The sequence below is a fragment of the Oreochromis aureus genome, linkage group 3, assembly GCF_013358895.1.
Source record: "Oreochromis aureus strain Israel breed Guangdong linkage group 3, ZZ_aureus, whole genome shotgun sequence".
In the NCBI taxonomy this organism is placed as follows: domain Eukaryota; kingdom Metazoa; phylum Chordata; class Actinopteri; order Cichliformes; family Cichlidae; genus Oreochromis; species Oreochromis aureus.
In genome coordinates this window covers 24,471,626-24,497,931 of record NC_052944.1, presented here as the reverse complement: position 1 = coordinate 24,497,931, position 26,306 = coordinate 24,471,626, and the positions used below count along the sequence as shown (strand labels likewise).

At 40.3% G+C, this 26,306-nt stretch overlaps 1 protein-coding gene across 1 annotated transcript; it reads right to left on the bottom strand.

Moving 5' to 3' along the window:
- Positions 1-5,538: 5,538 nt before the first annotated feature.
- LOC120433466 (putative high affinity immunoglobulin gamma Fc receptor IC) lies at positions 5,539-21,386 on the bottom strand. Its single transcript, XM_039599732.1, has 5 exons — positions 21,329-21,386; positions 20,942-20,974; positions 6,683-6,961; positions 6,119-6,454; positions 5,539-5,549 (listed from the first exon to the last, which is right to left on the bottom strand). Exons 1-5 carry the CDS (start codon positions 21,363-21,365, stop codon positions 5,539-5,541), a joined length of 696 nt encoding a protein of 231 aa, XP_039455666.1. The 5' UTR covers positions 21,366-21,386.
- Positions 21,387-26,306: the final 4,920 nt, after the last annotated feature.

The following is a 26,306-nucleotide window of genomic DNA, read 5'->3' as shown; positions in this document are numbered from 1 at the left end:
GCAGTGAGAGGTCAGGATCAGTGCTCAGACACGAAACTAAAAAATTAAATTAAATTAAAAGAAAAACTTTTTAATCACAGTATAGTATCAAGTCCATTAACCTTCTGGAACAGTACTGATACACCATCCTGGAGGAATTAGTCCAGTACCTTCAGGATGGAAGATCATTAATGTGCCATTGCCAGTTTGCTGTGTCTGGCAGCACACTCTCAAGAGCATTGTAGAAGATTCCAGGAGATAGAGAGATACTCTAGGAGAGCTGGACAGGGCTATAAATGTCCCTTAATCCATCAAGAGGACTGGTATCTAAAAATCTGATAATTTTTTTTGGAGTGTAGAGTGGGGTCATTATAATAATTAATTATAATTCTGCTTACATCCACAAAGGTCTTCAAGATCAACTTTATGATTTATTTTTTGAAATTTGACAACAAGCCTTATAACTTAAAATTCTTTCAAGTGTGGTGTGTATAGCCAACATAGAGAAAGTACTGTATAAAAATGTCATTTAACATTTGACAAAATTAATATATAATTCAAGCCATTAATATCTGGACAGCGAAAACTTTTTCTAATTTTAAGTTGTTTAAGTTGTTTAAGTTTAGTCTTCAACCAGTGAAATGCATGCTCAATTGGGTTAAGACCAGGTGACTGACCTGGACATATAAGACTATTCCACTTCTCTGCTTTAATAAACTTCTAGGTTGCTTTGGCTGTATGTTTTGCGTCATTGTCTATCTGTATTTTGAAACGTCGCCCAATCAGTTTGACTCATTTAGCTGGATTTAAACAGACAGCATGTCTCTGAAAACCCCAGAATTTATTCGGCTGCTTCTGTCCTGTGTTATATCATCAATAAAAACTATTGTCCCAGTGCCATGGGCAGCCATGTATGCCCAAGCCATCACAATGCCTCCGCTGTGTTTTACAGATGATGTGGTATGCTTTGGATCATGAACTGTTCCACACCTTCTCGATACCAAAAGGATGTTTTCCAGAACTGTGCTGGCTTTTTTTAGATGTTAGATTTTTAGATGGTTTTTTTATAACAAAGTTCAATCTAGCCTTTGTATTCTTGAGGCTTATGAGTGGCTGGCACCTTGCAGTCAACCCTCTGTAAGCCTCTCTCAACCAATGTTCCCTCTAATTTTTAATGTGTCTGAGCGAACACACAAACTCCCTGAGCGATCCCTTGGACCACTGTGAGCGACATCAGACGTGTGCACTGTGGTCACACCAGCATCTAATCCATCCAAGTCACATGGTTTATTAAAATAATCAAATTACAGCATTTACATTTATGTTAGACTACTTTTAAACTGCTTTAGCCCACTTACAATGAAAATGTAAAAAGAATCTAGCCATTGGCCTGTGTAGTATGTTAACACTATTGGTGTTAGGATCCCTGGGTCATCGACCCAGTGGTTTGTGTTTTGGTTCTTTGAGTTTGTTATTTCGGGGGCGATCGTGGCTCAAGAGTTGGGAGTTTGCCTTGTAATCGGAAGGTTGCAGGTTCGAGCCCCGGCTCGGACAGTCTTGGTCGTTGTGTCCGTAGGCAAGACACTTCACCCGTTGCCTACTGGTGGTGGTCAGAGGGCCCGGTGGCGCCAGTGTCCGGCAGCCTCGCCTCTGTCAGTGCGCCCCAGGGTGGCTGTGGCTACAACGTAGCTTGCCATCACCAGTGTGTGAATGTGTGTGTGAATGGGTGAATGACTGGATATGTAAAGCGCTTTGGGGTCCTTAGGTACTAGTAAAGCGCTATATAAATACAGGCCATTTACCATTTTATTTCATTATATTCTAGTTTTGCTTTTTGGGTTTTTGGATTATTCTTAGTTTAGGTTCTCTGGGTGGGTTTTGTTAGAGTTTTAGTGTTCTGGTTTTCTGTCTGTGATTCTGAGTTGCTGTCTCCCCTGTTTGCTGTATCCCCACGTCCAGTCAGTGTCTGTGTCTGTAAGTTCAGTCTGTGTTGTGTTTCCTGTTTTACTTTGAAGGTCTCTGTCTTTTCTCAGTGTGTTCAGTTTATGCTTCTTTGTCTCGTTAGTCCTGATTTGCCCCAGCTGTGTTTCCCTCCTGTTGCCCATTCCCTGATTACTCCCTCTGCGTATTTAAGCCCTGTGTTTTCCTGTGCTCTCTGTTGCGTTCTACCGTTTACTTAGCTGTGTGTTCTGTTAGTCCTCTGGTTTAAGTGTATTTTGATTTTTTCCAGTCATGTTATGTTACCCCTTTTTGAGTTCAGTATTAAAGCTGTTTTGAGTTCACCTTTGGTCTCCGGAGTCTGCACCTTGGGTCCTATTCCTGTCTGCACACAGCCTGCACCTAACAATTGGAAGTAAAAACAACTTGAACTCCAATTTCGAAAACACAACTTTCTTTTTTTTTCTTATAAAACTCTGACTTGTATTATGAGTCTGTGGTCTGGGAGAGTCCTGTAACTCTCTGTCTGCAAAATACAGCATATAATGACCAATGTTGGGCAATTCATTATATAGTTACTCCTCAAAAAAGTAATTCAGTTTGGCAAACAAAGTTTTTTGCATCTATTTTTTTTTTTTTTAAATGCAGCCAGGGCATTTTTAAATAAACATTTCAAACTATTTAAAGAACAATCAGCTGTTCTGCATCAAATTTGATGCCACACAAATTATTTGTGCCACTCCAAAAAATAATTTCTGTCCACTATGAGATAAAGGAGAGCAACAGCCTGATACCTGCAGGCCTGACAACAGGAGATGTATCACTCCTGTAACACCTGTAACATTCAGCAGTCATCTCATTGTTCTGACACACACAACAAAACTATTGACTACACTACACACTAACTACACAAGATTTGCGCTAAACGTCTCAAATCTCTCACATCTCAAAACACCGCCGTCACTCCTAAAACTTCCCCCCGTTTCTTAACAACTAGATGTCACGTTGCCATATCATTTTTTGATTGGTCGACACGGTACTTTTTTGGACGAATAGGGAAGAGAGAGGGGGTGGGGGTTTGTTTTTGCTCACATGCGGAGAGTGCTTTCGAGCCTTTTTTCTTATAAAACGCAGTTTTTAACGTTTCTTCCTGCAGTAAATATAAGCAACGATAGTATTCAGGAAGGAAACCAAACATTGCATATTTTTTTTTTATCACAACTCTGGTTTTACGTGGCCTATCAACACAATTTAAAAACTAGTATAAAGTCCACCCTTTTTCCGTCAATTGTTCCGTCTGTCTTGCTCACATCTCCAATGGTTGTACACGTTGTCAATAACGTGGCTTCACTCCACATCAGCCACGCCGCTTTGCTAGCTAAAACTCCGGTGTCGGCACATAAGGACGCTGTCATAGCCTGTCAACGACGTTGATTGGCTGTGTATACGAATGTGAATCGCATTATTGGCTGGACTATGGGATAAGGTGGCATCGTTCTAATCCCATACGGGAGCAGCCAGTCACTTACTGACTAACACGGCAAAACAGAATTGTTAAAGTTTTAATTTTAATTTCAATTCAGGTTAGATTTTTTTGTGCGCAACGCAGATTTTCTGTGCGCAGAGACCGTGCCAGCAGTGCGCAATTGCGCACGTGCGCAGCTTAGAGGGAACATTGCTCTCAACAGTAAGTAAAGTAAACAGTAAGTAAATGCAGAGCCACATTGACTGGAGGAAGGTCAATCATACCAGCAGGGGGCAATGGGGGCCATGACACTAAGATGTTCTACAGTCATGTGAGAAAAATTAGGACACCCCATTAAATAATCTTTATTAAGAAATGTTCACATATCAATGTCCAATCATGTTTTCATGTATTACTGGAAAAGAAAGTGACTTAATTTCAATTAAACAACAAGAATTAAAAAAAATTTACACATCAAAAAAAAAAGAGATGAACAAAAATGTCTATTTTAATGGAGGAAAAAGTTAGGACACCCTACCCCTTAATAACTAGTGTTGCCCCCTTTGGCTGATCTAACTTCAGTGAGACACCTTTTGTAGTCTTTTATCAGTCTCTGACAACGATCAGAAGCAAGTTTGCCTCACTCCTCAATGCAGAATTCTTTCAGCTGTGAAATGTTTGAGGGTTTTCTTGCATGTACAGCCTGTTTCAAGTCCCTTCACAGCATCTCAATGGGATTAAGATCAGGGCTTTGACTTGGCCATTCCAGGACTCTCTAATTAGTTTTTAGCCAGTCCTTGGTGGATTTGCTGGTATGCTTTGGGCTATTGTCATGTTGCAGTGTCGTTGTTGTCTTTTGACTGTATTTACTTTCATGCATTCTTCTATTTGTAGCCCTTATTTACACAATGCTATTAAATAAGTGGGCTATGGGTTCTTTTCCCAGTGTACTCTCATACTATATTCTTAAATTAAATTTTATTATTTGGGATCAATGAAGCTTACAGCTTGCTTAAAAGTAGCACTACACGCTAAAATGAACATCAGTGTCTAACAGTGCAGTAAATCATGCCATACACAATGTAAAGTAGACCATGGCAACCCTTCTTTAATATACCAAAATAATGAAAACAATAAAATAATAAAATAGCAGGTGTCAGTATTCAGGCAAACCCAAACAAAACACATAGCAATTTACCAGCTGTACCAGGAATTTCCACATACAGTGTAAACCATTAGTTACAGAAAGAATTACTGTCCCAAACTAAACCTAAAGCCAGCAGAAATATACCCTACGTTGCAGGCCTGTATTGATGCTCGAGAACGTAGCAATCCAATAAGATCTCCAAACTGGACGTTTTTCACTCAAAGAGCAAAAATAACTTAACTCAGTACCTTGTGAAATGTGCAACTCCCACCAGATTAATCCAGAAGCACTCTGCTCTGAATGCAGTAGCACCAGCTGCTGTTTATCTGGGGCCTTGAAGTGGAGAGGGTGAACAGCTTCAGATACCTGGGCGTCTACATCTCTGAGGACCTCACTTGGACACTGAACACCACAGAGGTGGTCAAGAAGGCTCAGCAGCGGTTGTATTTCCTGAGGAGGCTGAGGAAATCTGGTATGTCAGCCAGGATCCTCAGCAGGTTCTACAGCTGCATTGTGGAGAGCACACTGACCAGCTGCATCACTGCATGGTACGGCAGCACTACTGCCATGGACCGCAAACGCTTGCAGAGAGTGATAAAAACTGCAGAGATGATCACTAGGATTCCGCTGCCCTCTCTGCAGAGCATCCACCATCACAGAGTCCAGAAGAGAGCTGCCTCCATCCTCAAAGACCCCACACACACCCAGCACGGACTGTTCACGCTTCTGCCCTCAGGACGGAGGTTCAGAAGTGTGAAATCCAGAACATCTAGACTCAACAACTCCTTCTTCCACACTGCCATCAGGCTCTTGAACAGCTGACCTATTTTTTGAACAGTAGTAATAATTTTTTGCACATCAGGTCATCCTGCATATTACGCCAGCATATTACGCTATAGCTCTTTTGCACACATCTCTGTTTCAAATCTCCACATTTTGTCTCCTTTTCTGTCTTCATTTATTTATTTGTACTATTTGTATTTTATATGTTCTATTTTTCTTGTATATATTAACCGGCATCTGAGGACAGCAAAGAAAGAATTTCATTGCACAGAGAAATGCCTTTTTTCTTTGGACACATGACAATAAACACTTTGAATCTTGAATCTTTGAATCTTTAAGAGCCATAATTTTTCTGAGAGTACAGAGTCACGTGATGTGTTGTGGAATTTTCTGAGTTTGATCAAGGTATGAAAGGATTAGGGCGGTGGCCCATCTTCAGAGACTGCTTAGGTCTTTGAATAGAGTCTCTCCATATTGCAATATGATAATTAACCACTTCAAAATGCTCACTGGGGGTGTTTGCAGGTTATTTTGAAACTTCGATGTTGCAGCTCATGTATAGCTGGGTAAGGCTCATGTGACAAAACGATCTTTGAGTCAATAATCTCAACACGTATCGACCTGATACCGATCACTAAACACAATAGAATATTTTTCGATGCTTCTGCCATAATTCTATGTTATGGTGTTTTAGATTATTTCTACAGTATATGAGACATTTTGCAGCACAATTACCAAAACTAAATAGCATTGAAATATATTTTAATTGATCACCTTATTGAAAGGATAGAGAGAAATAAACTGACCTTCAGACCAGACAAAATTTGGTTCACTGTAATCAGTGTGATACTCTGGGTCTCCTCTTCCAGCTCTGCACACATATCCTGCTGTGCTTGTCTGTTCATGAATGATGTAGGAGTCCTGTGCAGTTGTATTGCCATCAGGTAGCCTATTACTGTAAGGGTTGTCTGATAGCAGATCAAAGTTGTAAGATCTATAGTTGTATGTTTTCAGTTCAGGAACAGCTTTATACCAGTAGAAGCTCCATCCTGCGGATGGATGTTCAACCTCACAGTTCAGAGTTACTGAGGCTCCAGGACTCAGCCATGATGGAGACACAGTGAGGACAGGACGGGGTTTATCTGTTGAATAAATATCAGAATGAACATGTAGTAAAGTATCTTAACAGTGAGTACAGATTGTAAAAAATTGCAAATAGAAATATTTATTGAAAACTAAGACTAAGGGATATATATATATATATGTATATATATGTGTGTGTGTATATATATAAATATCTCAATCTATACTAACAAAAACACATTTTATAAAATGTCCAAAAATAGGAAAGGAAAGGAAATATGACTTACTGTCAGAAACTGCCAGTCTAACTGAATCACTCCACTCAGTTGTTTTGTTATGTTGTGAACTTTTCATTCTGCCTCTACAGCTATAGTTTCCGCTGTAGGATGATGATGCAGATATAATCCTGTATTCATTTTGATTTGGAGGCTTTCTGTGACTGTTTGTTTCCCACTCATAATCCCACTCAATGTCTTCATCATGGATCTCACATCTCACAGTGCTCCTTTCGCCTCTGTATATCTGAGTCCAGGGTGGTTGCAGGATCACAGTGGGCTTAATAGGGACTGTCCACATACAAATGATCCAGTTAGGAGAAGAGAAGCATAAAAATTCTTCTGTTATAACATAAGAGTAGAGTGACTGCTAAACAGCTGATTTAAGCTCCTCCAATGCTTGGAATAACAACAAAAGTGAATAAGTTCCATTTGCCCAGTTCCTATTTAACTATGTAATCTCTCTATGAGAAAGAGAAAACCAGATAGCCTATCACTCCTCTAAAGTGGTACAGATCTTGTGAGACACTAATGCGTATCTCCATTTTCCGCACTGTCTTTCATAAGTCATGTGAGAAAATTAGGACACCCTATGAAAGCCTGTATATTTTAAAGTATATTTGGAAATATGGATATTTAATATAAATTTAAATGATACTGAGGGATCCAGATAATATAACTAAACAATTAAAAAATAAGAAAAGCCTTTTAAACCTTGTTGTGAAATATTATTTAAAAAGAATGAAATTTCTGATGAAGAATAAATTAGGACACCCCCACATGTTATCCCACTTAAAATGGTTAAAATCACACACAGGTGTATCGCGTCAGGTGTACATGATCAGTACATCGTTACCCAGCATTTTAAAGGAGCCTTTCCCTATTTAAACCTCAGATTTAGTTTGGTGTGCTCCTTATTGTTGAAGTGTTGAAGTGAGCGCCATGGTGAGACCTAAAGAGCTGTCTGATGCCCTCAGAAAGAAGATTGTGGCCACTTATGATTCTGGTAAGGGATTCAAAAAGATCTCATTCAGTAAAACAACTAGATGTTGTAGTCCCCGATAATGCATTGCTTTAAATGGTGAGAATCTTGAGGGATGGCGGTTATGAGGAAAGGCAGCCCAGAAACTTTACCAGCAGCACACATTGTTGTGTGCCTCAACTTTTGGTATTTTACCCAAGCTAATCTGCCATTTTGGGGGGGGATTAGAGATCCGATCTAGATTATCATATTAAGATTTGGGACACATCGTCAGTAGTGGACCTTGGATTCATCGGGTGTTTCGGCCATTATCACTAGACACCCTCATCCAAGGAGGCCCTACCAGGGTTGATCAGGCCCCGGAGTGTGTCACTGGTTTATGTTAAATTATTATTTCTCTTATTCTTTCTTTTGTTTAGTTTTCTACAGTTTATTTTCTCCTATTTATTCACTGAAACTGAGAAATAATACTTACCTCTTTAGCATTTATGAAGCCTCTCTTCTTCAAAGGGATAGAAAAGGTGATAGAGAGAAGACAAAAGGGACAAGATAGGAGAGAGCAGAGAGGAGAGCCGGAAGGGGGGCGCCCGATCTGGCTTCCTACACCATACCGGATCGGGCTGTACGCTCTACCTCCCCACTGCCTCCCAGAAAAGGGAAGAAGAGCAGAGGGGAGAAGAGCACAATATTTTCTTTTCTCTCATGGTTAGCTGACTGCCTTAGCTGCCAAAGTGATGTCAGCCCTTTTTAACCATAGCCAGTGACTGGTCCTCTCAGCAGTGTTAGCTAATTCTCTTATAGCCTGCCGTTGGGCCTGTCCTCTGATCCCAATCTCTCTAAGTAGTTTTGCTGTTGTACTGGCAACAAAACCCCTGCACCCCACTTCCACTGGGCGCACCTTGATCTTCCAGCCTCTGTCCTCTGCCTCAGCTGCCAAGTTGGCATACCACAGCTTCTTACGCTCAAATGCTTCCTCAATTGCTTCCTCCCATGGTACCATCAGCTCAATGACGTACGCAAGTTTTTGGGAGTTAGACCACAGGACAAGGTCTGGTCGCAGAGTAGTTGGTACGATCCCTGTGGGAAAAATTAGCCTTTGATCCAAGTCCACTTGCATCTGCCAATCCCTGGCAACCTTCAGTAGGCCCAGGTCCGGGGTTGAGGGGCTTGCCCTCGACTTGTCTCCCTCCCGGACAAATGTTGATGAAAGCCGTCGTTCCTCTTGGTTCATGAAAGGTTGAGCGTTGATGGATTTTCTTTTGCGCTCAACTTACTCGGCTAAACACCTAAGGACCTGGTTGTGTCTCCATGTGAATCTGCCCTGAGTAAGGCTAGTCCTACAACCAACCAAGATGTGCTTGAGTGTGGCTGGGACTGTACACAGGGGGCAGGATGGGCTCTTTCCAAACCACAGCTGCAGATTTATTGGGGAAGGCAGCACATTGTTTGTCACTCAGATGATGAAACTTAGTCTGTTAGACTCCCCTTCCCCAGATTTCACTCCATGACAGTTTTCTCTTTTGCACACTCTCCCAATTCATCCAACGACCCTGCTTGGCCAGTGCTACACCTCTGGCATGTCTGGCTGTTTCCTCCTGTCGATGCACCTCCTCCACCACCATTTTTCGACGTTCGGTTACAGATGCCTGTTGCCACTGAGGTGTTACTGCTCCAAGACCAAATCCTCCTCTGCCCTGTTGGACGTGACCCACCACTTCGCGATGCTGAAGAGCAGATTTGGCCTGTAGCACTGATATGGCTGGGGTCCACTTCCTCCCGTTGCTGTGCCTCTCACTATTGGGTTCTGGGAGTCCATGAGTGACATCTCAAGCCTCACTTTTGCACATTTAACTTCTCTACCAGACTAGGGATAGGCAATGACAGTATCCTGTCGCTATACACTCCGACGCTGCTGAGGCATTTGGGAAGTCCGAGCCACTTCTTAACGTAGGTCAGAGCTCACTAGCCTCTCTAGTTGATTGGCATGATTGAGTGAGACCTCGTACATTGTCAAAGGCCACAGTAGTCTGGGTAATCACCCAAACTGGAAGCATCAGAGCTTCAGTTTCCCTGGGAGTAGGGATGGGTACCAATATCCGGTGCCATTATGTCACCAGTTCCGACATAAACACACATAAACACGAAAAGCAGCACACATTTCGGTGCTTTATTTCGGTGCTTTTTTTTTTTCCTGAGATGTCATACACTTTGGATTCTAGCCAATCATTTTACCTTTCCAAGAACAGATGATGGCAGCAGCAGCCATTCCTCTCTGGTTGAGCAACTTAATGTTGTTCGTGTGTAATTTACGTTGAGTAGGCTAACCACGTTATTAAATTAATGCATGTAAGATGAACTAGCAAACACCGTCGTAGTTACATGCGGCTGTCTTCTTGTTTGATGGCAGATACTCCCTTCACCCTGGCCAAAAAGGCTAAAATGACCAAAGAAAAAGTGGAAAACAGCTAAACATGAGAGGTTTTTGGACAAAGTTTGTGTTTTTTCCATTGTTTAAGCACTGCTTCCAGCCAAGAGTGATACCATATATGCCCTATAGCTGCAGAAAAGGCTAACATTGTTATCTTTTTACAAAACATTAGCTAAACATGAGAGGTTTTTGGACAAAGTTTGTGTTCTCCATTCTTTAAGCACCAGTTCGAGCACCGTTTAAGCACCGGCACCGTTTCAAAAGTACCGGTTTGGCACCGGTATCAGATAAAACCTAAACAATACCCATCCTCACCTGACGGAGTGCAGTGGTAAGTAGCCAAGTTATGCCTTAGTAGTTCTAGTTGCCACGTATCATTGAGGTCTGCATTGTACCACCATCCCAGGCTTTTTATGGGCTTCTCTAAGACTGTTGGAATTTGTTCTCCACTGATAAAGAATTGCTCGGCTGTCAGTTTTCCTTTTATGATGGAGATGCTGTGAGATTTACTTGGCTTAAACTCCATTCTTGCCCATTCTATGTTTTCCTGGAGCTTCTATAGCAGTCGCCTAGTACATGGTTTTGTTGTTATGATGGTCATGTCATCCATGTAGGCTCTAATGGGAGGAAGACGAAGGCCACTCTTGAGTCTCTCACCTCCCACTACCCACCGCATGACCAACTCCACTGCCATGATAAATGCCAGAGGGGAAAGGATTTGACATCAGCCATTCCACCATCCAGAAAATTATTTACAAGTAGAGGACATTCAAAACAACTGCCACCATGCCCAGGTCTGGCCATCCAAGCATATTCACCCCCAGAGCAGACCGCACTTCCGGTATGATGGCGCCTGTGTTTGGCTCTGCTGCTGCCGTTTGCAGTTTGTCGCGCTCTACTACTGTTGTGTTGTTTTTTTCTGCTCTACTGTTCTCAGTCAGTTTTAATGATGTATTTGCTGCCCTGGTGTATGATCACCTGGCTTTGCTATCCATCCGATCCTCTATGATGCCATACGATGTCTCGTCGTCCTCTGGCATTTTCCATCCTCCTCCATTAGCTGGATCCTCGTCAGACGATTTCAGTGGTCCTTCTAGACCACGGAGAAGGAGAGGGAGAAGAGGAGGTATTCAGGTAAAGCTCAGGATGTACTGGCGGCGTGGTTTGGCTGGTAAGCGACGTCGAGCGTGCGTTGTCTCCGGTGTCCAGAAAAGCTCCATGGAGGGGGACTTGTTTTCCACGGCCCTGTTTGGATACGCTGGGCCCGGCTCTTTGAGACCTTGCCACCTTAGGAGGGTTTATCCAGACTCTTCTGCGGGCTGGCTTTTTCTTCCCTCGGTGAGTGGATTCTACAAGCGTGACTGCTCCAACCCTATGTATTTACATCCCTTAACTCGAGCCTCTGCAAATAATGAGGCTTCTAGCTCACTGAATAGGGTGCTTTTTAATGCTCGATCTCTGTCTAATAAATCATTCTTGTTGAATGATTTTATATTATCTAAAAAACTCTATTTTTTATTCCTGACTGAGACCTGGCAGCGGGATGTAGACTACTCGTCACTTATTGAACTCTGCCCGGATGGCTATACTTTTATTACCCAGCCTCGGTTGTCTGGTCGGGGTGGTGGGCTTGCCGTGGCTTTCCAGGACCGTTTCTCCTGCCGCTCCGTGAAAACTGGACTTTTTCGCTCGTTTGAGCTGCAGCTGCTTAAAATTGGTAACAAGGATCCTTTCTACTGTGCTGTGGTGTATCGTCCACCTGGATATAACAGGTTATTTTTATCGGAGCTCAGCGACTTCTTATCCGCTACTATGAAGCTGTCTAGGGTGCTTATAGTTGGGGACTTTAACATTCACGTTGATGATGACTCCGACCCATTCGCCAGAGACTTTTTGAGCATTATGGATTCTTTTCATTTGACTCAGCATGTGTCCGGTCCTACACACAGCAAAGGTCACACACTGGACCTTATTTTTTCTTTCGGTTTGAATATTGATTTTATTTGCTCTGAGGACATTTTTATTTCTGATCACTATGTTATTGTTTTTAACTTGTCTTTTAATGAGCCTTTGTCCCCCGTCAGACAGATGGTTAGCTCTCGCATCTTAAACTCCTCCACAGCAGAGAAATTTGTGGATGCTTTTAACTTACAGCTATCTCCTCAAAATGGTGTTGATTTCTCAACCAATCTTTTTAATAATTATTGCCTTTCTATTTTAGATGAAATCTGTCTGGTTAAGATGAGGAGTGTTTCTGCCTTTAAATCTCCTCCTTGGCTAGATGACAGTATTCGTTGTCTAAAACATGATTGTCGTAAAGCGGAGTGCAGGTGGAGGAAAACTCATCTAAATGTTCACCTCCTCTATCTTAAGGACCTTTTAGCTTCTTTTAATAATGTGATCAGAGATGCGAGGGCTGCCCATTTCTCACACTTGGTTACAAAGAGCAGAGGCAATCCTAAGGTGCTATTCAACACTATTAGTGACATTGTTACTCCTGCTCTGCCTGCGGCCCCTATTTTTTCTAACGAGGACTTGCAAAAATTCATAACGTGAGAATGAGTTTTACATACTCAGCACCTGTTATCTCAATCTCTACCCCATCCCGGCCCATTGTCTTGGATACTTTCTCTCCGGTTTCACTACCTGAGCTAGTGAAATTAGTGAATTCAGTGAAAGCATCCTCCTGTTCACTTGACATTATACCTGCATCTTTATTCATAAATGTCTTCCAGTCTATTGGCCCATGTGTGCTCACTTTAATCAACTCTTCACTGGCATCTGGTATAGTTCCGGTTTATTTTAAAAATGCTGCTATTCTCCCACTTTTAAAAAAACCTCAACTAGACCCCTCTCTTTGGAGCAGCTACAGACCTATCTCTAAATTACCGTTAATCGCTAAGCTTCTAGAAAAGGTTGTGGCTAAGCAGCTTATGGCAGCTGTAGATAAACATGGCATTTACGATAAGTTTCAGTCCGGTTTTCGTCAATTTCACTCCACGGAGACAGCTCTTCTTAGGGTGTCAAGTGATATCTTGATGGATAATGATGCAGGAAAATGCTCTGTTCTACTCATGTTGGACCTCACATCAGCTTTTGACACAGTTGACCATCACATCCTCATTGAAAGGCTGAAAAAATGGGTTGGTGTATCTGGAACTGCATTAGAGTGGTTCTCCTCTTATCTCCATCACCGATCCTTTTCTGTGGCAGTCTCCGATTTTAGGTCATCCTCTACCTCCCTTACTTATGGTGTCCCTCAAGGGTCAGTTTTGGGGCCTTTATTGTTTTTAATTTATCTTCTTCCCCTCCAGCATATAATGGGCTCTTTTGAGGACATTTCTTATCATTGTTATGCTGATGATATTCAGTTGTACGTTTCTTTTATGCCCGAGGATTTATCTAAGCTTCAGCGTCTGAATGATTGCTTAGACTTGATCAAACGTTGGATGGCTGCAAATTTCCTCCAACTCAACGAGGGGAAAACCGAAGTCCTCGTATGCGCCCCTGATAGATTTCTATCGCAGATAGTGAAAACCCTTGGTCCTCTCTCACTCTATGTTAAATCCTCTATCAGGAATTTAGGTGTCACCTTTGACTCGAGTCTCACATTGGATGGGCATGTGAAATCTCTGGTTCGGTCTTATTTTTATCATTCAAGCTAGGCTAAGCCCGATTTTATCTCGCCCTGAACTGGAGATTGCTATACATGCATTTATTTCGTCACGCTTGGATTATTGTAATTCGCTGTTTATGTGTCTAAGAAAAGGTTCTCTGGATCGTCTGCAGGTTGTGCAAAACGCTGCAGCAAGGCTTTTGGCAAAAATCCTCCAAGTACTCACATGTGACACCGTTGTTATCTCAGTTACACTGGCTTCCTGTTAAATTTAGAGTCGATTTTAAGATCCTGGTCTTGACCTACGGAGCTGTGCACGGACTGGCACCTGCCTACATCTTTGATCTGTTACAGCCCTATGTCCCTAGCAGGTCTTTGAGGTCATCTGATCAGGGCTTACTTGCTATAAAAAAATACTAAGAGGAGGACTAAGGGTGATAGAGCTTTTGCCACTGTGGCCCCTAGACTGTGGAACTCTCTCCCCCAAACATTAAGAACTGCGGACTCAGTAGCTGTTTTTAAAAAACAACTCAAAACTCACCTTTTTAAAACTGGTTTTGGTTAATTTTTTGCCTGTTTTATTTTCTCTTTTTAAATCTTTTTATGACTTGTAATCTTATGTGTAGCACTTTGTGATTCTGTCTTGAAAGGTGCTATATAAATAAAAATTTATTATTTATTTATTATATGCTCAAAGAAGTCATCAAATCCTAAAAAACCTTTGCTGCTAAGAGAAAAATTAAGGCCAGACTGAAGTTTGCCAGAGTGAATGTATACCATGACTTCTGGAATAATGTTCTTTGGACAGATGAATCTAAAACTGAATTATCTGGACACCAGAACAGTAGACATGTTTGGCGTAAACCAAATACAGTCTTCCAAGAAAAGAACCTCATGCCAACTGTGAAGCATGGAAGTGGCAGTATCCTAGTTTGGGAATACTTTGCTGCAGCAGCACCTGGCCAGCTCACCATCATAGAATTCATCATGAATCTGACTGTATATCGAGGGTGCTTGAAGAAAATGTGAAACTATCTGTAAAAAAAAAAATTAAAGCTGAAGCGGAACTGGACACTGCAACATGACAATAGCCCAAAGCCAAGGACTGGCTAAAAACTAATTAGAGAGTCCTGGAATGGCCAAGTCAAAGCCCTGATCTTAATCCCATTGAGATGCTGTGAGGGCACTTGAAACAGGCTGTACATGCAAGAAAACCCTCAAACATTTCACAGCTGAAAGAATTCTGCATTGAGGAGTGAGGCAAACTTGCTTCTGATCGATGTCAGAGACTGATAAAAGGCTACAAAAGGTGTCTCACTGAAGTTAGATCAGTCAAAGGGGGCAACACTAGTTATTAAGGGTAGGGTGTCCTAACTTTTTCCTCCATTAAAATAGACATTTTTGTTCATATCTTTTTTTTTGATGTGTAAAATGTTTTTAATTCTTGTTGTTTAATTGAAATTAAGTCACTTTCTTTTCCAGTAATACATGAAAACACGATTGGACATTGATATGTGAACATTTCTTAATAAAGAGCCGATTATTTAATGGGGTGTCCTAGTTTTCTTCACATGACTGTAGAACATCTCAGTGTCATGGCCCCCATTGCCCCCTGCTGGTATTATTGACCTTCCTCCAGTCAATGTGGCTCTGCATTTACTTACTGTTTACTTTACTTACTGTTGAGTTTACAGTAAAAGAAAAACATTGTCACTCACCTCAAAAATTTATTATAGTAATGATCACGCTTAATTAAATTTACCAAGTAATTTGGCTACTAACACAACATAGACAGTTATCACACTGCATGAGTCCTAAAAGGAGCCGTTCAGTGTGGCTCAATGGCTGCTTTCTTATCGGCCAAAGTCAGGAGAACTAACCTCCATAATGACTGGTTCCTTTTCAGGAAGCTACACAATACAGTTAGGTCCATATTAGGGGTGCAACAATACATGTATTTGTATTGAACTGTTTGACACAGTGCTTTCGGTTCGGTATGCATATGTATTGAACAATACCAAATTTTTAATTTATTTGATCAACTTTTCTTCTGATGATGCCGTCTGTGTTGAGAGCTCAGTGGATCGGAGCTCGACTACTCCGCCTAGGCTCTATTGTCGAGCAGAGATCCAATGAGCGCCGCCAATAAGCATTCACTCAAGTTAGCATGGCAACTGCCTCAATGCTACCCGAAATTGAACCTCCTCCACCGTCATTCAGATCTGGCGTTTGGAACTATTTGGTTTTCATGTGAAGTATAACCCTGATGGTAAGCACGTCGTGGACAAAAGTACAACAGTAAGTATGATGTGCTACATAATGCTCAATTACATCGGTGGGAACACAACGAATATGACTGCACATTTACGCCGACATCACGCTAGTGCAAAGACAAGTGGAAGCAGACAAAAAAAACAACAAGCACGCATGCTACAAACTTTACCCGAGTCATTTAGACAGCCGTTAGCACATGATTCTAAGAGGGGAAAAGAGAGAGACAGGGCAATTACTGCTTTTATTGCTGTCGACAAAATAGCTTTTATTTTGGAAAGAGCCATTTCTCTGTAATAAACTCTCTTTTCCACAGATGAGTGATTTCTTCATCAGATACATTTTTTTTTTAATTTTGTTGTTTCAGCAACATTTAATTTAAATACTATACTTTTGAGTTCAAAGAAACATTTATAATTTTAATAACTTAAAAAAGACATTTTTTGTATCGAAAACAATATTGAACCGTGACACCAAAGTATTGAAACGAATGGAACCGTGAATTTTGTGTATCATTGCACCCCTTGTCCATATATATTTGGACATTGAGGGAATCCACATTAAAATTGGATAAAGGGTTTAGAAGTTTCAGCTCCTTAACATGTGCCACCGTCTTTTTAAAGGGACCAAAGTAACTGGAGTCAAAAGGTTTTTCAAGGGCAGGTGAGCCATTCCTTCATTATGTCATTATTAATTAAGCAGATAAACAACCTGGAGTTGATTTGAGGTTTGGTGCTTGCATTTGGAAGTTTTTACTGTGAACAGACAACATGGAGTCAAAGTAGCTCTCCATGCAAGTGAAACAACCCATACTTAAGCTGTGAAAACAGGAAAAAAAAGTCTGAGAAATTACTACAATAGTTGGTGTGGCACATCCTGAGACAGAAAGGAAACACTGGTGAACTCAGCAACACAAAAATAGCTGGACGTAAACAGAAGAAAACAGTGGTTGATGAACACAGAATCATTTCCACTGTGAAGAGAAACCACGTCACAACAGCCAACCAAGTAAACAAAAAAATCCAGGAGGTAGGTGTTATCGATATTCAGATCTCCCTCAAATAGAAGACTGCATGAAAGTAAATACACAGGCTGCAAGATGCCAGCCACTCATAAGCTTCAAGAATACAAAGGCTAGATTGAACTTTGCTTAAAAAAAAAATTCCCATCTAAAGTAGCCAGCACAGTCTGGTAAAACAATCTTTGGACAGATGAAACCAAGATCAACCTCTACCAGAATGATGGGAAGAAAAAAGAATGGAGTAGGCATGGAACAGCTCGTGATCCAAAGCATACCACATCATCTGTAAAACACAGTGGAGGCAGTGTAATGGCTTGGGCATAACATGGCTGCCCATGGCACTGGGACACTAGTGTTTTTGATGATGTGAAATGGGAGAGAAGCAGCCGAATTAATTCTGGGGTGTTCAGAGACATCCTGTCTGCTCAAATCCAGCTATATGCAGTCAGATTGATTGCACAGCTTTTCATAATACAGACAGACAATGACCCAATACATACAGCCAAAGCAACCCAGAAGTTTATTAAAACAGAGACGTGGAATAGTCTTATATGGCCAGGTCAGTCACCTGGTCTTAACCCAACTGAGCATGCATTTCACTTGTTGAAGACTAAACTTAAACAACTTAAAATTAGAAAGAGAGCTGTGAGAAACAGCCAAAGTAAGAGGGAATTCATGACGATGTTTTTCAAATATTAAGCGTAGTTTTGATCTTCTTTTGCTGCTGATTCAGTGAATTTTGGTCAGACAGTGATGAAACCTGCAGCTGCAGAATCCATGAGATGCCAGCTTTCAGCACATGACATGTAGGTCTATGTGCCCTCAGGTAAACGGGGATTCACGCTTAATCGTTTGCTGTTTTAGCTGTTTGGTGGTGTTAGGATTCAGGGATTCTTTTACTGTAACCATATAATCTGCCTTATGATAAATGCATTAATGACATGTTCTACAGTATTATTTTATCAGTAATATTTCTTATGGGGTTCATATTGCATTGAATATGTTTGTCATTACATTGACCTTTTATTCACAGGTTGAGTTCATTCTATACACAATGCATAACTGTGCTTGTTTAGAGTTGATGTTCTATCCAAGAGGGTTTTAAGCTTCACTGGTGAGAATGTCCAGGTGATACATGTTGAAGGAAGATGAGAACATAGCAGGTTAATTGCATGCATGCTTACAATACACTTATTAATTTAGTGGCAGGCCTGAGCGAAGGCCTAAGTGTCTTCTGCTCTCTTTTTGAGACCTGCGCCAATTCAGTTTACTTAGTGATTGGTGACGAGGATCAATTATTAGCTTTTAACGATCCCGAAGCTTGAAGTTTATTACCTTAAAAGGCAGGTGTTATAGAAAAGAGAAGTTATATGACTGTTTATAGTTATTAAAATGTATAAGATGCGCTCATGTCTGTCAACTATGTATTTTTGACTTGTATTGACGTATATGTGTGGGCGTTAATGTTCTATGGTATAAAACCAGTTTTTGATGAATTTTTGTCAGAGAACGACATATGCAGATGTTGCCTCTCCTGTGTTAATAAACTCATCGTTTGATTGCATTCGTCTGGTGCCTCCGTCGTTTGTTGTCTGGTCTACAGTTGATCGATCTCGCTTCAGTGGTTAATAATAATAATAAAAAAAAATACACATAACATATAATGTAATTGCAAGGAGGTATTTCTGTAGTCTGTTGATTACTAGATAGTGGAAAAGGGGTGGGATTAAATAAGCTTATGCTTCTTCCTGCTCCTTTTTGAACATGAAAGTTATTTGTAGTTGTGGTTGCTTGTTTTCCTTTTGTTTTGGTTTGTTTATTTGTCTCTTTTAATTCTATGTTGTTGTACTTTTTCAACATGTTCAAAATAAAGATTCAATCAATCAATCAAACCTTGTGCTATATTAAATGTCATAATAAAATTATATTAGTAGATAGGAATACAAACTTTATTTCAGTCTAAATATTAATTCTAATAAATGTACTCAGCTAGAATCAGCTAGATAGAAGATGAGCAGAGAAAAAGAATGAAAACAAAAAATATCTTTATTTTCTGTTACCTACATTGTAGAGGGTAACTTTGCCTCTAAACTGGAAAATGAGGAAAAGTGGGATTAAGCAGGTAGGCAACCCTAAAATCAGTTGGAATGGCTCAGTGTTCTGTATGGCTCGCTAGATGGTGAAGTACTGCAACTGCAAATGTGGAAATCTGCACCCCTGACTGTGTTACACAGTTTTCCCTCTTTCTGTTGAGCATCACCTGGTGATTAACACACAAACCAGGACTGCTTTTCATTTTTGATTGTTTAAACTTAAATCAGTTTGATGTGTGAAGGCCTACAGGTTAAAACTAAAGTAGCGAGTGTTAGGTTTATATTGTTGGATTGTCATTTATGCTTAGAAACATATAATCATATATGCTTAGAGGTATATAATCAATTGCACCTTCTCTTACTGATTTATGGTATAGGAGGTAGTGATGGAATTTCCGGCTCTTTTTAGAGAACCGGCTCTTTCGGCTCCGAAACGGATCTTCAGGTTGTTTTGTTGCTTTAATTAATTTATTATTAACAATAATATAAAATTATGAACACTTCTGTTGTCTTTTGTACGTGCTTCGGGCTTTGTTCGTCCTTCTGAGTTTTTACGTGTTTTGGAGTTCGTACGTGTTTTGGAGTTTGTACGTACTTTGTCTCTAGGGGCCACCATAAATATACTTTATTTATTCACTCCACATAAAATGTAATAAATAAATCATATAATTCAAAAACCAACTATTCACATTTCAATTTTTAACAATTTAAATTTTCAGCTTTTTCCTTTTAAACAAATTTAAAGTGAAACAACACAAAACATTGCAAACCACAACACAATTAAATATAAATTAAAATATGAAAACAAAAAGAAGATGCATATTCTCTGTCATATGGGCCTGCATGAATAAACTTTCTGAATCCTTTATCATCTGCAACTGAAAATAGTTGTGGATGATTACTATACCTTTCTAATGTGACGTTGTTGTCCCTGGCTCTGTTTCTCTCTCTCTCCCTCCCGCTCTGTTTCTGTGCTACTGCGAGTGTAACTACCGCCCCTCCCCCCTCTTTCCAGCGCAAAGCACAAGGCTCGCGTGCGGAGTGAAGCGGAAAAAAAGTGCGAGAGGAGGGTGAGAGAAAGAAAAAAAAAAAACAACCCACGGCTCCCAATAAGGAGTCGGCTCACGTTGTTCACGTCAAAGATCCGGCTCTAAGAGCCGTTTCGTTTGCGAACGACCCATCACTAATAGGAGGACACCTACTCTGTATCTGTTTTAGTATAGCCCTTTGTTTTGGTGGACCACTGGACTCCTGGTACTGGCTTTTTAAGGAGGCGTTCACAGGGCCATATCTTGATACACACACAAAAAAAACACACACACACACACACACACACACCTACACACAGACAAGGTACTCTTTGTTCACATGTATGCCTGTGTATGATGTCATATGTTAATGAACCTATGCATATTCATGTAACCACAATAATGAGCAGTGCTACAGGGGAGCTGACTGAGAGTGACTGGGGTTCGAGCGTCAGGAACAGCGCTCGTCTCAGGCATCTCCCTCGTGCACGAGATCATACAAAGAGCTCTGGTAACTTGCGTCTTGTTTTTGCCATTATAGTAGAATGGTCTTGGTCGTTCCAGCAATAGGTCTGTGCTAGACAAACCTATCAGCGAGCCCATTTTGAAAATGTGAGTAGAAAGTACAGACATTTGTGTAAAAATGTAGGGAGCAAAAGTAAAAAGTTGTTAGAACAATAAATACTCAATTAACGAACAGACACCTGAAAATTGTACTTAAGTACAATAAGTAATGAAGTATTTGTACTTTGTTACTTCCCAACTTTAATTATTGGAGATAAAAGCTACATGTACTGTGTGTGAATTTAAAGAAAAAAAAACAATTTCTTACCTTCAGCATTTCCATAGACGGCTGTACCAAGCACTAAAATAATGTGTAAAACCTTGTCAGACGTTATACAACTGACAAAATCAATATAAAGCATTTTTAAAAATACACTTTCGGTGGAAGAATAATCAAGAAATTTCTGTACTGCTCTCTGTCAAACAGGCTCTAAAAAATATAATTAAAACAATGTTAACATAGTGTTTAGCTATAACAGATGCAAAGAGGTGCAATGTATCAAAAATCTTTCTTAGAAGAATCTCAACAAACACAAGTCTGCTTTGTTCCAGCTCTCAGGTAAACAGGTTAAAGCAGTGACACACTGTAATTCTCACAGATCAGAAACATTTTCATTAATCGCTGCCATTCAAACAATGTCAGACGTGTACTTACAGAAAAAGCCCATCATGCAGAGCAAAGAGTGCCCCATCGTCACATCCAGCCTGCTGCACTCTGATCCACATATGATCTCAAACAGTTTTACTGCAGAAAAAAAGAAGCTGTGTTGTGTATAGAGTTTTTCTACACCCTCTTCTTCTGATTGGTCTCTCTGTGCTTCCCTCTCTTTTACCCCTCTTACAACCTCAAACAGCTAGCAAAGTAGCTTTGACCACAGCAGTTAGGTGACATTTTTACATTTCCTGTCCATTGCACACAGAGAAGCTTGTTTCTTGTGATGTCTTACCTTCCTCTATAATATAAATAACGTGTCCTGTTGCTTCATGTATGGAAACAGGCCATAATTTTCATTACTTTATTCTGTAAACATTCTCAAGTGATTTTTGCAGCTTCCTGTGCATCATTATCATGTTGCAGTATTCCTCTTTTCCTGCAGGTCTCACTGGGAGTCAATCTATCAGCCAGTGTCTTAATATATATCAACAGTCGCATAAATGTCATCTCCCCAACATGTATCATACTCAGCCCCTTGCCATCACATTTTTACAGTGAGAGTCTGAAGACTGTTTGCCTCTGTTTCAGTGCTATGTCAACCTTAAATTGCATTATCTTAAGGAAAGCTCTTATTATCAATAACAGAAGTTATTTTATACGTCTTGATTACTGCTGTATTTTTATAACCTAACCTATAGTTCGTCAAAGTTCTTCTTGTATACTTTCCCATCTTTCTGCAGTCTGACAATGAGATTTTTTAGTCATTATAGAAATTATTTTCCTTATAGAGTCATGATGCAGACAGACAGTCAGACACAGGTATAAAACTGAAATAATTCAGTTTATCACAACTAGTTTTCTAAACATTTTTTGTAGATGGAATCATATAAATCACAGATGTATTTTTATATCTCTTTCAGTGGTCACAGGTTTTTTTTTAACTTATCATCAGTCATAAGTGTAATCACTTCTAGCTTTTCTACTTTGGTGCGTGTATTTTCAGTAAAGTGTTTTTAATTAGTTTAGTTTTCCTTTTGATTTGTAGACAAAAAGGACACGGCAAGGCCCAGATGCTTGTGCAAACTTGTATTTTATGTGTTGCACTTTTGCACTTCTGGACTTTGCAGTGCTCAGTGTTCTGCTCTTGGTTCTCTGTACTCTGTGATCTCTGCTGCAAGCTCCAGCAGCTCTGATCAGATGTCCCATCCCCGGCCGTCACTGAAGTACAGAAGCCATAATTAGATGATGCTCACTGTCTGCGAAGACAGGCCTACCCTGACACCACAACCTGAACCCGCTGCTGCACTCCTCCCCTGCAGCCAAACCACCAATCACACCCTGCCACATGATGATTTATCAGAATTAAAAATTAAGAATCACAAATAAAAGTCTTCCATCAGGCTGCGTACAAACATGTAGATTTTATTTGACTGTTAGCTCAAACATTATCATGCAGTACTATAGTGAAAAGGCTCATTTTATCTCAGCATAGAGTTCACACCTTGTGGTTAAATTCTATATTTTACTTTGGTTGACACCCAAACACAGGAAATGACTCTCTTTGTTGTTAAACTAAACACCTTTACATTTCACAAACTAAAGTTACAAAGATAACAATTAAATTCATAGTTGAATTTATTATCTGTTGAAATATCAAACCAAAGCATGAACTCATTTATACAATTATTATCTCAGTCAGTGTACAGATGCACTGACCTGAGCATTTCCGTTCAGTTCGATTTGATTTGATTCAAATACTTTATTGTCCCACAAGGGGAAATTAGTTTAGCAGCAAGGGAACAATAAGAGTAAACAACAACAACAACAACAATAATATTAATAATAATGATAATAATAGCAATAATAAAAAAAGCTACAAGACAGTTATTTGCCATCAAGAAGATGGGCTGCAGTAGGGATAAAAGAAACCTGGAGTCTTTTGGTTTTCCTCAAAGTACTTTAAAACAATGGCAAGAGGGCAACAAGTCAGACTCACTGTGAAGTGGGTGGCTAAAACAAATAACAATTGAATGAACCTTTCTAAGCACATTTTTGTTCTAAATGTCCAAAGTCCGTCTTGTCAACGCCCTGAGATTTTGCTGGCAGTTTTTACCAAAAGTCCCAGCCGATTCTTGTTCTTCACAGTCATGTTACCAAACCAGGCAACGATACAGAAAGATATAACAGATTCAATAAAACTTCTGTAAAAAAAAGGACAACATCTCAGATGAGACATTAAAAGATCTCATTTTCCTTAAAAAGAACATTTTCCTTAAAAAGAACAGTCTTTGCTTAGTAGTGGCATCAGCATGAGGTTCAAAACACAGTTTATGGTCAAGTACCTAAATACTTATAACTCCCCACAATCCCTGTCTATGTGTTAGCCCTGCGACAGACTGACGACCTGTCCGGGATGTACCCTGCCTCTCGCCCTATGACAGCTGGGATAGGCTCCAGCGCTCCCTGTGACCTTGAAAAGGATAAGCGGAAGCGAATGGATGGATGGGTGGCTGGATGGATGAATTAATGAAAGGAAGGACTCATCACACCACGTCACAAAATCTTCCACAACCTGCCTGTAGCCTGATGCGTCCCCCACAAGAAGACTAACGATCACTGGGTCATCAGCAAACTTCAGGTTGTGTCTGTTTGTGAAATTACTGCGACACTCATTCATATACAGAATGAACAGAAGGGGTGAGTGGCAGCCAACCTGGGGAGATCTGGTAGAAGAGGAGACCACATCAGAAAGTACACTATTCACTCTCACAGAATTTTCGACCTGTTAGTCGAAAAGTCTGTGACCCAGCCGATCAGACTAGGATCAAGCTTAAAATGATTGTAAAGCCTGTTATTAAATAAGCATGTCAGAGACTGGGTCTCTGATCCAGAGTTTTGAGTTTTATACTGTATTTTTTGAGCTTTTCGTGTTAGGTTGATGATTATAACTTTGTGTGTTATTCTTATTTATGTTTAGTGGACGTTAAGGTTAGCCATTATTTATCATCTGCCTCCCTGGTTTCTGTGTTTGGTTTCTTGTCTAGTCTGTCATGTGTTCCAGGTCTCTTAAGCTTGTGATGTCATTTCTAAGTCTCCATGTTTCCTGTTTTATTTTTAAAGAAGTCTTGTGTTCTGTGTTCATTGTTTTAGTTTCACTCTCCCCTGTGGCATCTTCAAGCTAATTTGTAGTTTATTCATAGTTTTCTTTGTTAAGTCATAGCTTTCAGTTTAGTTATTACTCAAGTTTGTTTCTCGCTTTGTTTTATGTTTCATGTGTATCAGCCCGTGGCTGGGAGAGGGAGGTCTGGGCATCTTCCTGATCCTGGCTAAGATTTAAGCAACCTAATTTTACCCAAAGGAGTTTTCTCCTGGCAGACGAATGGCTGAATGACAAAAGTGTGCAGGAATTTATTAATGTCATGATTCGGCTGTGTGCAAGCAGGAATAGGACCCAAACGCAAACTCACTGGAGACAGGACTGAACTCAAAATGGCAGCCTTTATTGCTGAACCAAGAACATCTACAAAAACCTAAACTGAGAAAAATCTAACAAAACCCACATAGGGAGCCACAGGTAGAAACACACAGCATGAGGGAGATCGCGACACTGACACAGAGAAACACAGGGCTTAAATACACTGGGAAATAACGAGGGGAATGAGACACAGAAGGGGAGCACAGCTGGGAGAAATCAGAACTGACGAGACGAGGGAGCAAAGTAGGAAACACTCACATGAGACATGGACCTTCAAAGTAAAACAGGAAGTAGCACAGGCACGAACTAGACTAGGGGAGACAGAGCAACTAAGAAACACAGAGAACAACAACAAAGAGACACAGAGGGCAGCTACTAAATACTCAGAGAACTAAAGAGAATACAAGAAAGCCAAACTAAGACACTGGACTAAAGAATAAGCTGGGGGAACAAAGGGAACTAAGATCATAATACAAAAAACTCATACACAAGAAACTAAAAACACTGGGTCACCGACCCAGGACCGTGACAATTAAGAGCTGATATTTTCACATCTGTTCAAGTCGGTACATCACGTGACCTCTCTGGAGGTTGATTTTTTTTTAAAATAATTCTAAATGATAAATGATGCTTGAGTCTTTTCATTTGTTTTGCAGAAATGCTCAGTCTTGCTTGGCAGTCTGTGTGTATTATTTACTTTTATTGTCTGTGTGTGTTTCAGATCAACAAGGGATTATTTTTGAAGGAAATGAGCTGTTGGACAGTTGCACTTTCACACATTATGGAATTCAACAGGGGTCCATCCTATGGATAGTTTTAAAGCTTACAGGGGGAAAGCAACATGAACAAGGTGTTGAGGGAAGACCCAAGAATCCCAAAACCCAAAGTATGGAAAACCTAGCTGACATGTAAATCCTTTCAAAAACACCACAGAACAACTTGTCAGTAGCCCGAGTGCCCAGAGGACCCTCCCCCCACCCCCGTCATATCAGAGAGATTCTCAGCACTGAAGCTGGATGGGAAGAAAGCTTTCAAAGGCACATAACTGAGAGAATGTTTTCTATTCACCCCATTGAACTAAAGATGATGGTGCTTTAAAATCCCATTTCCACAGATTTTGTCTTTATGATTTATTTTGTTTAGTAGTTTGTATAAATCAGCTGTTGCTCTGCCACATAATAAAGAGCCAGTGAAACATTTGGTATCAGTGGCACTCAAACTCTTTAAACACTACATGGACACTACTTCATGTCATGACATCATGTTCAGTCAGTAAATGATTCAACTCAGCAAAAAGGAAAATGTCCTTGGGTTACTGACAGTTACAAAAAAGTGTGTCCTGCTCTTTGCATTCCCCCCCATTGTCACTAATGATTGTTTGTTTTTGTTTTTTCTTCATTCTTTTTCTAAATTTAGTGCTTCTAGTCAGGAGGTGTCAGTATTTCTTAATCTCCATGAACAAATCCCCCAAATTTGGACAAGAAGGCCATTAAATAAAAGTCA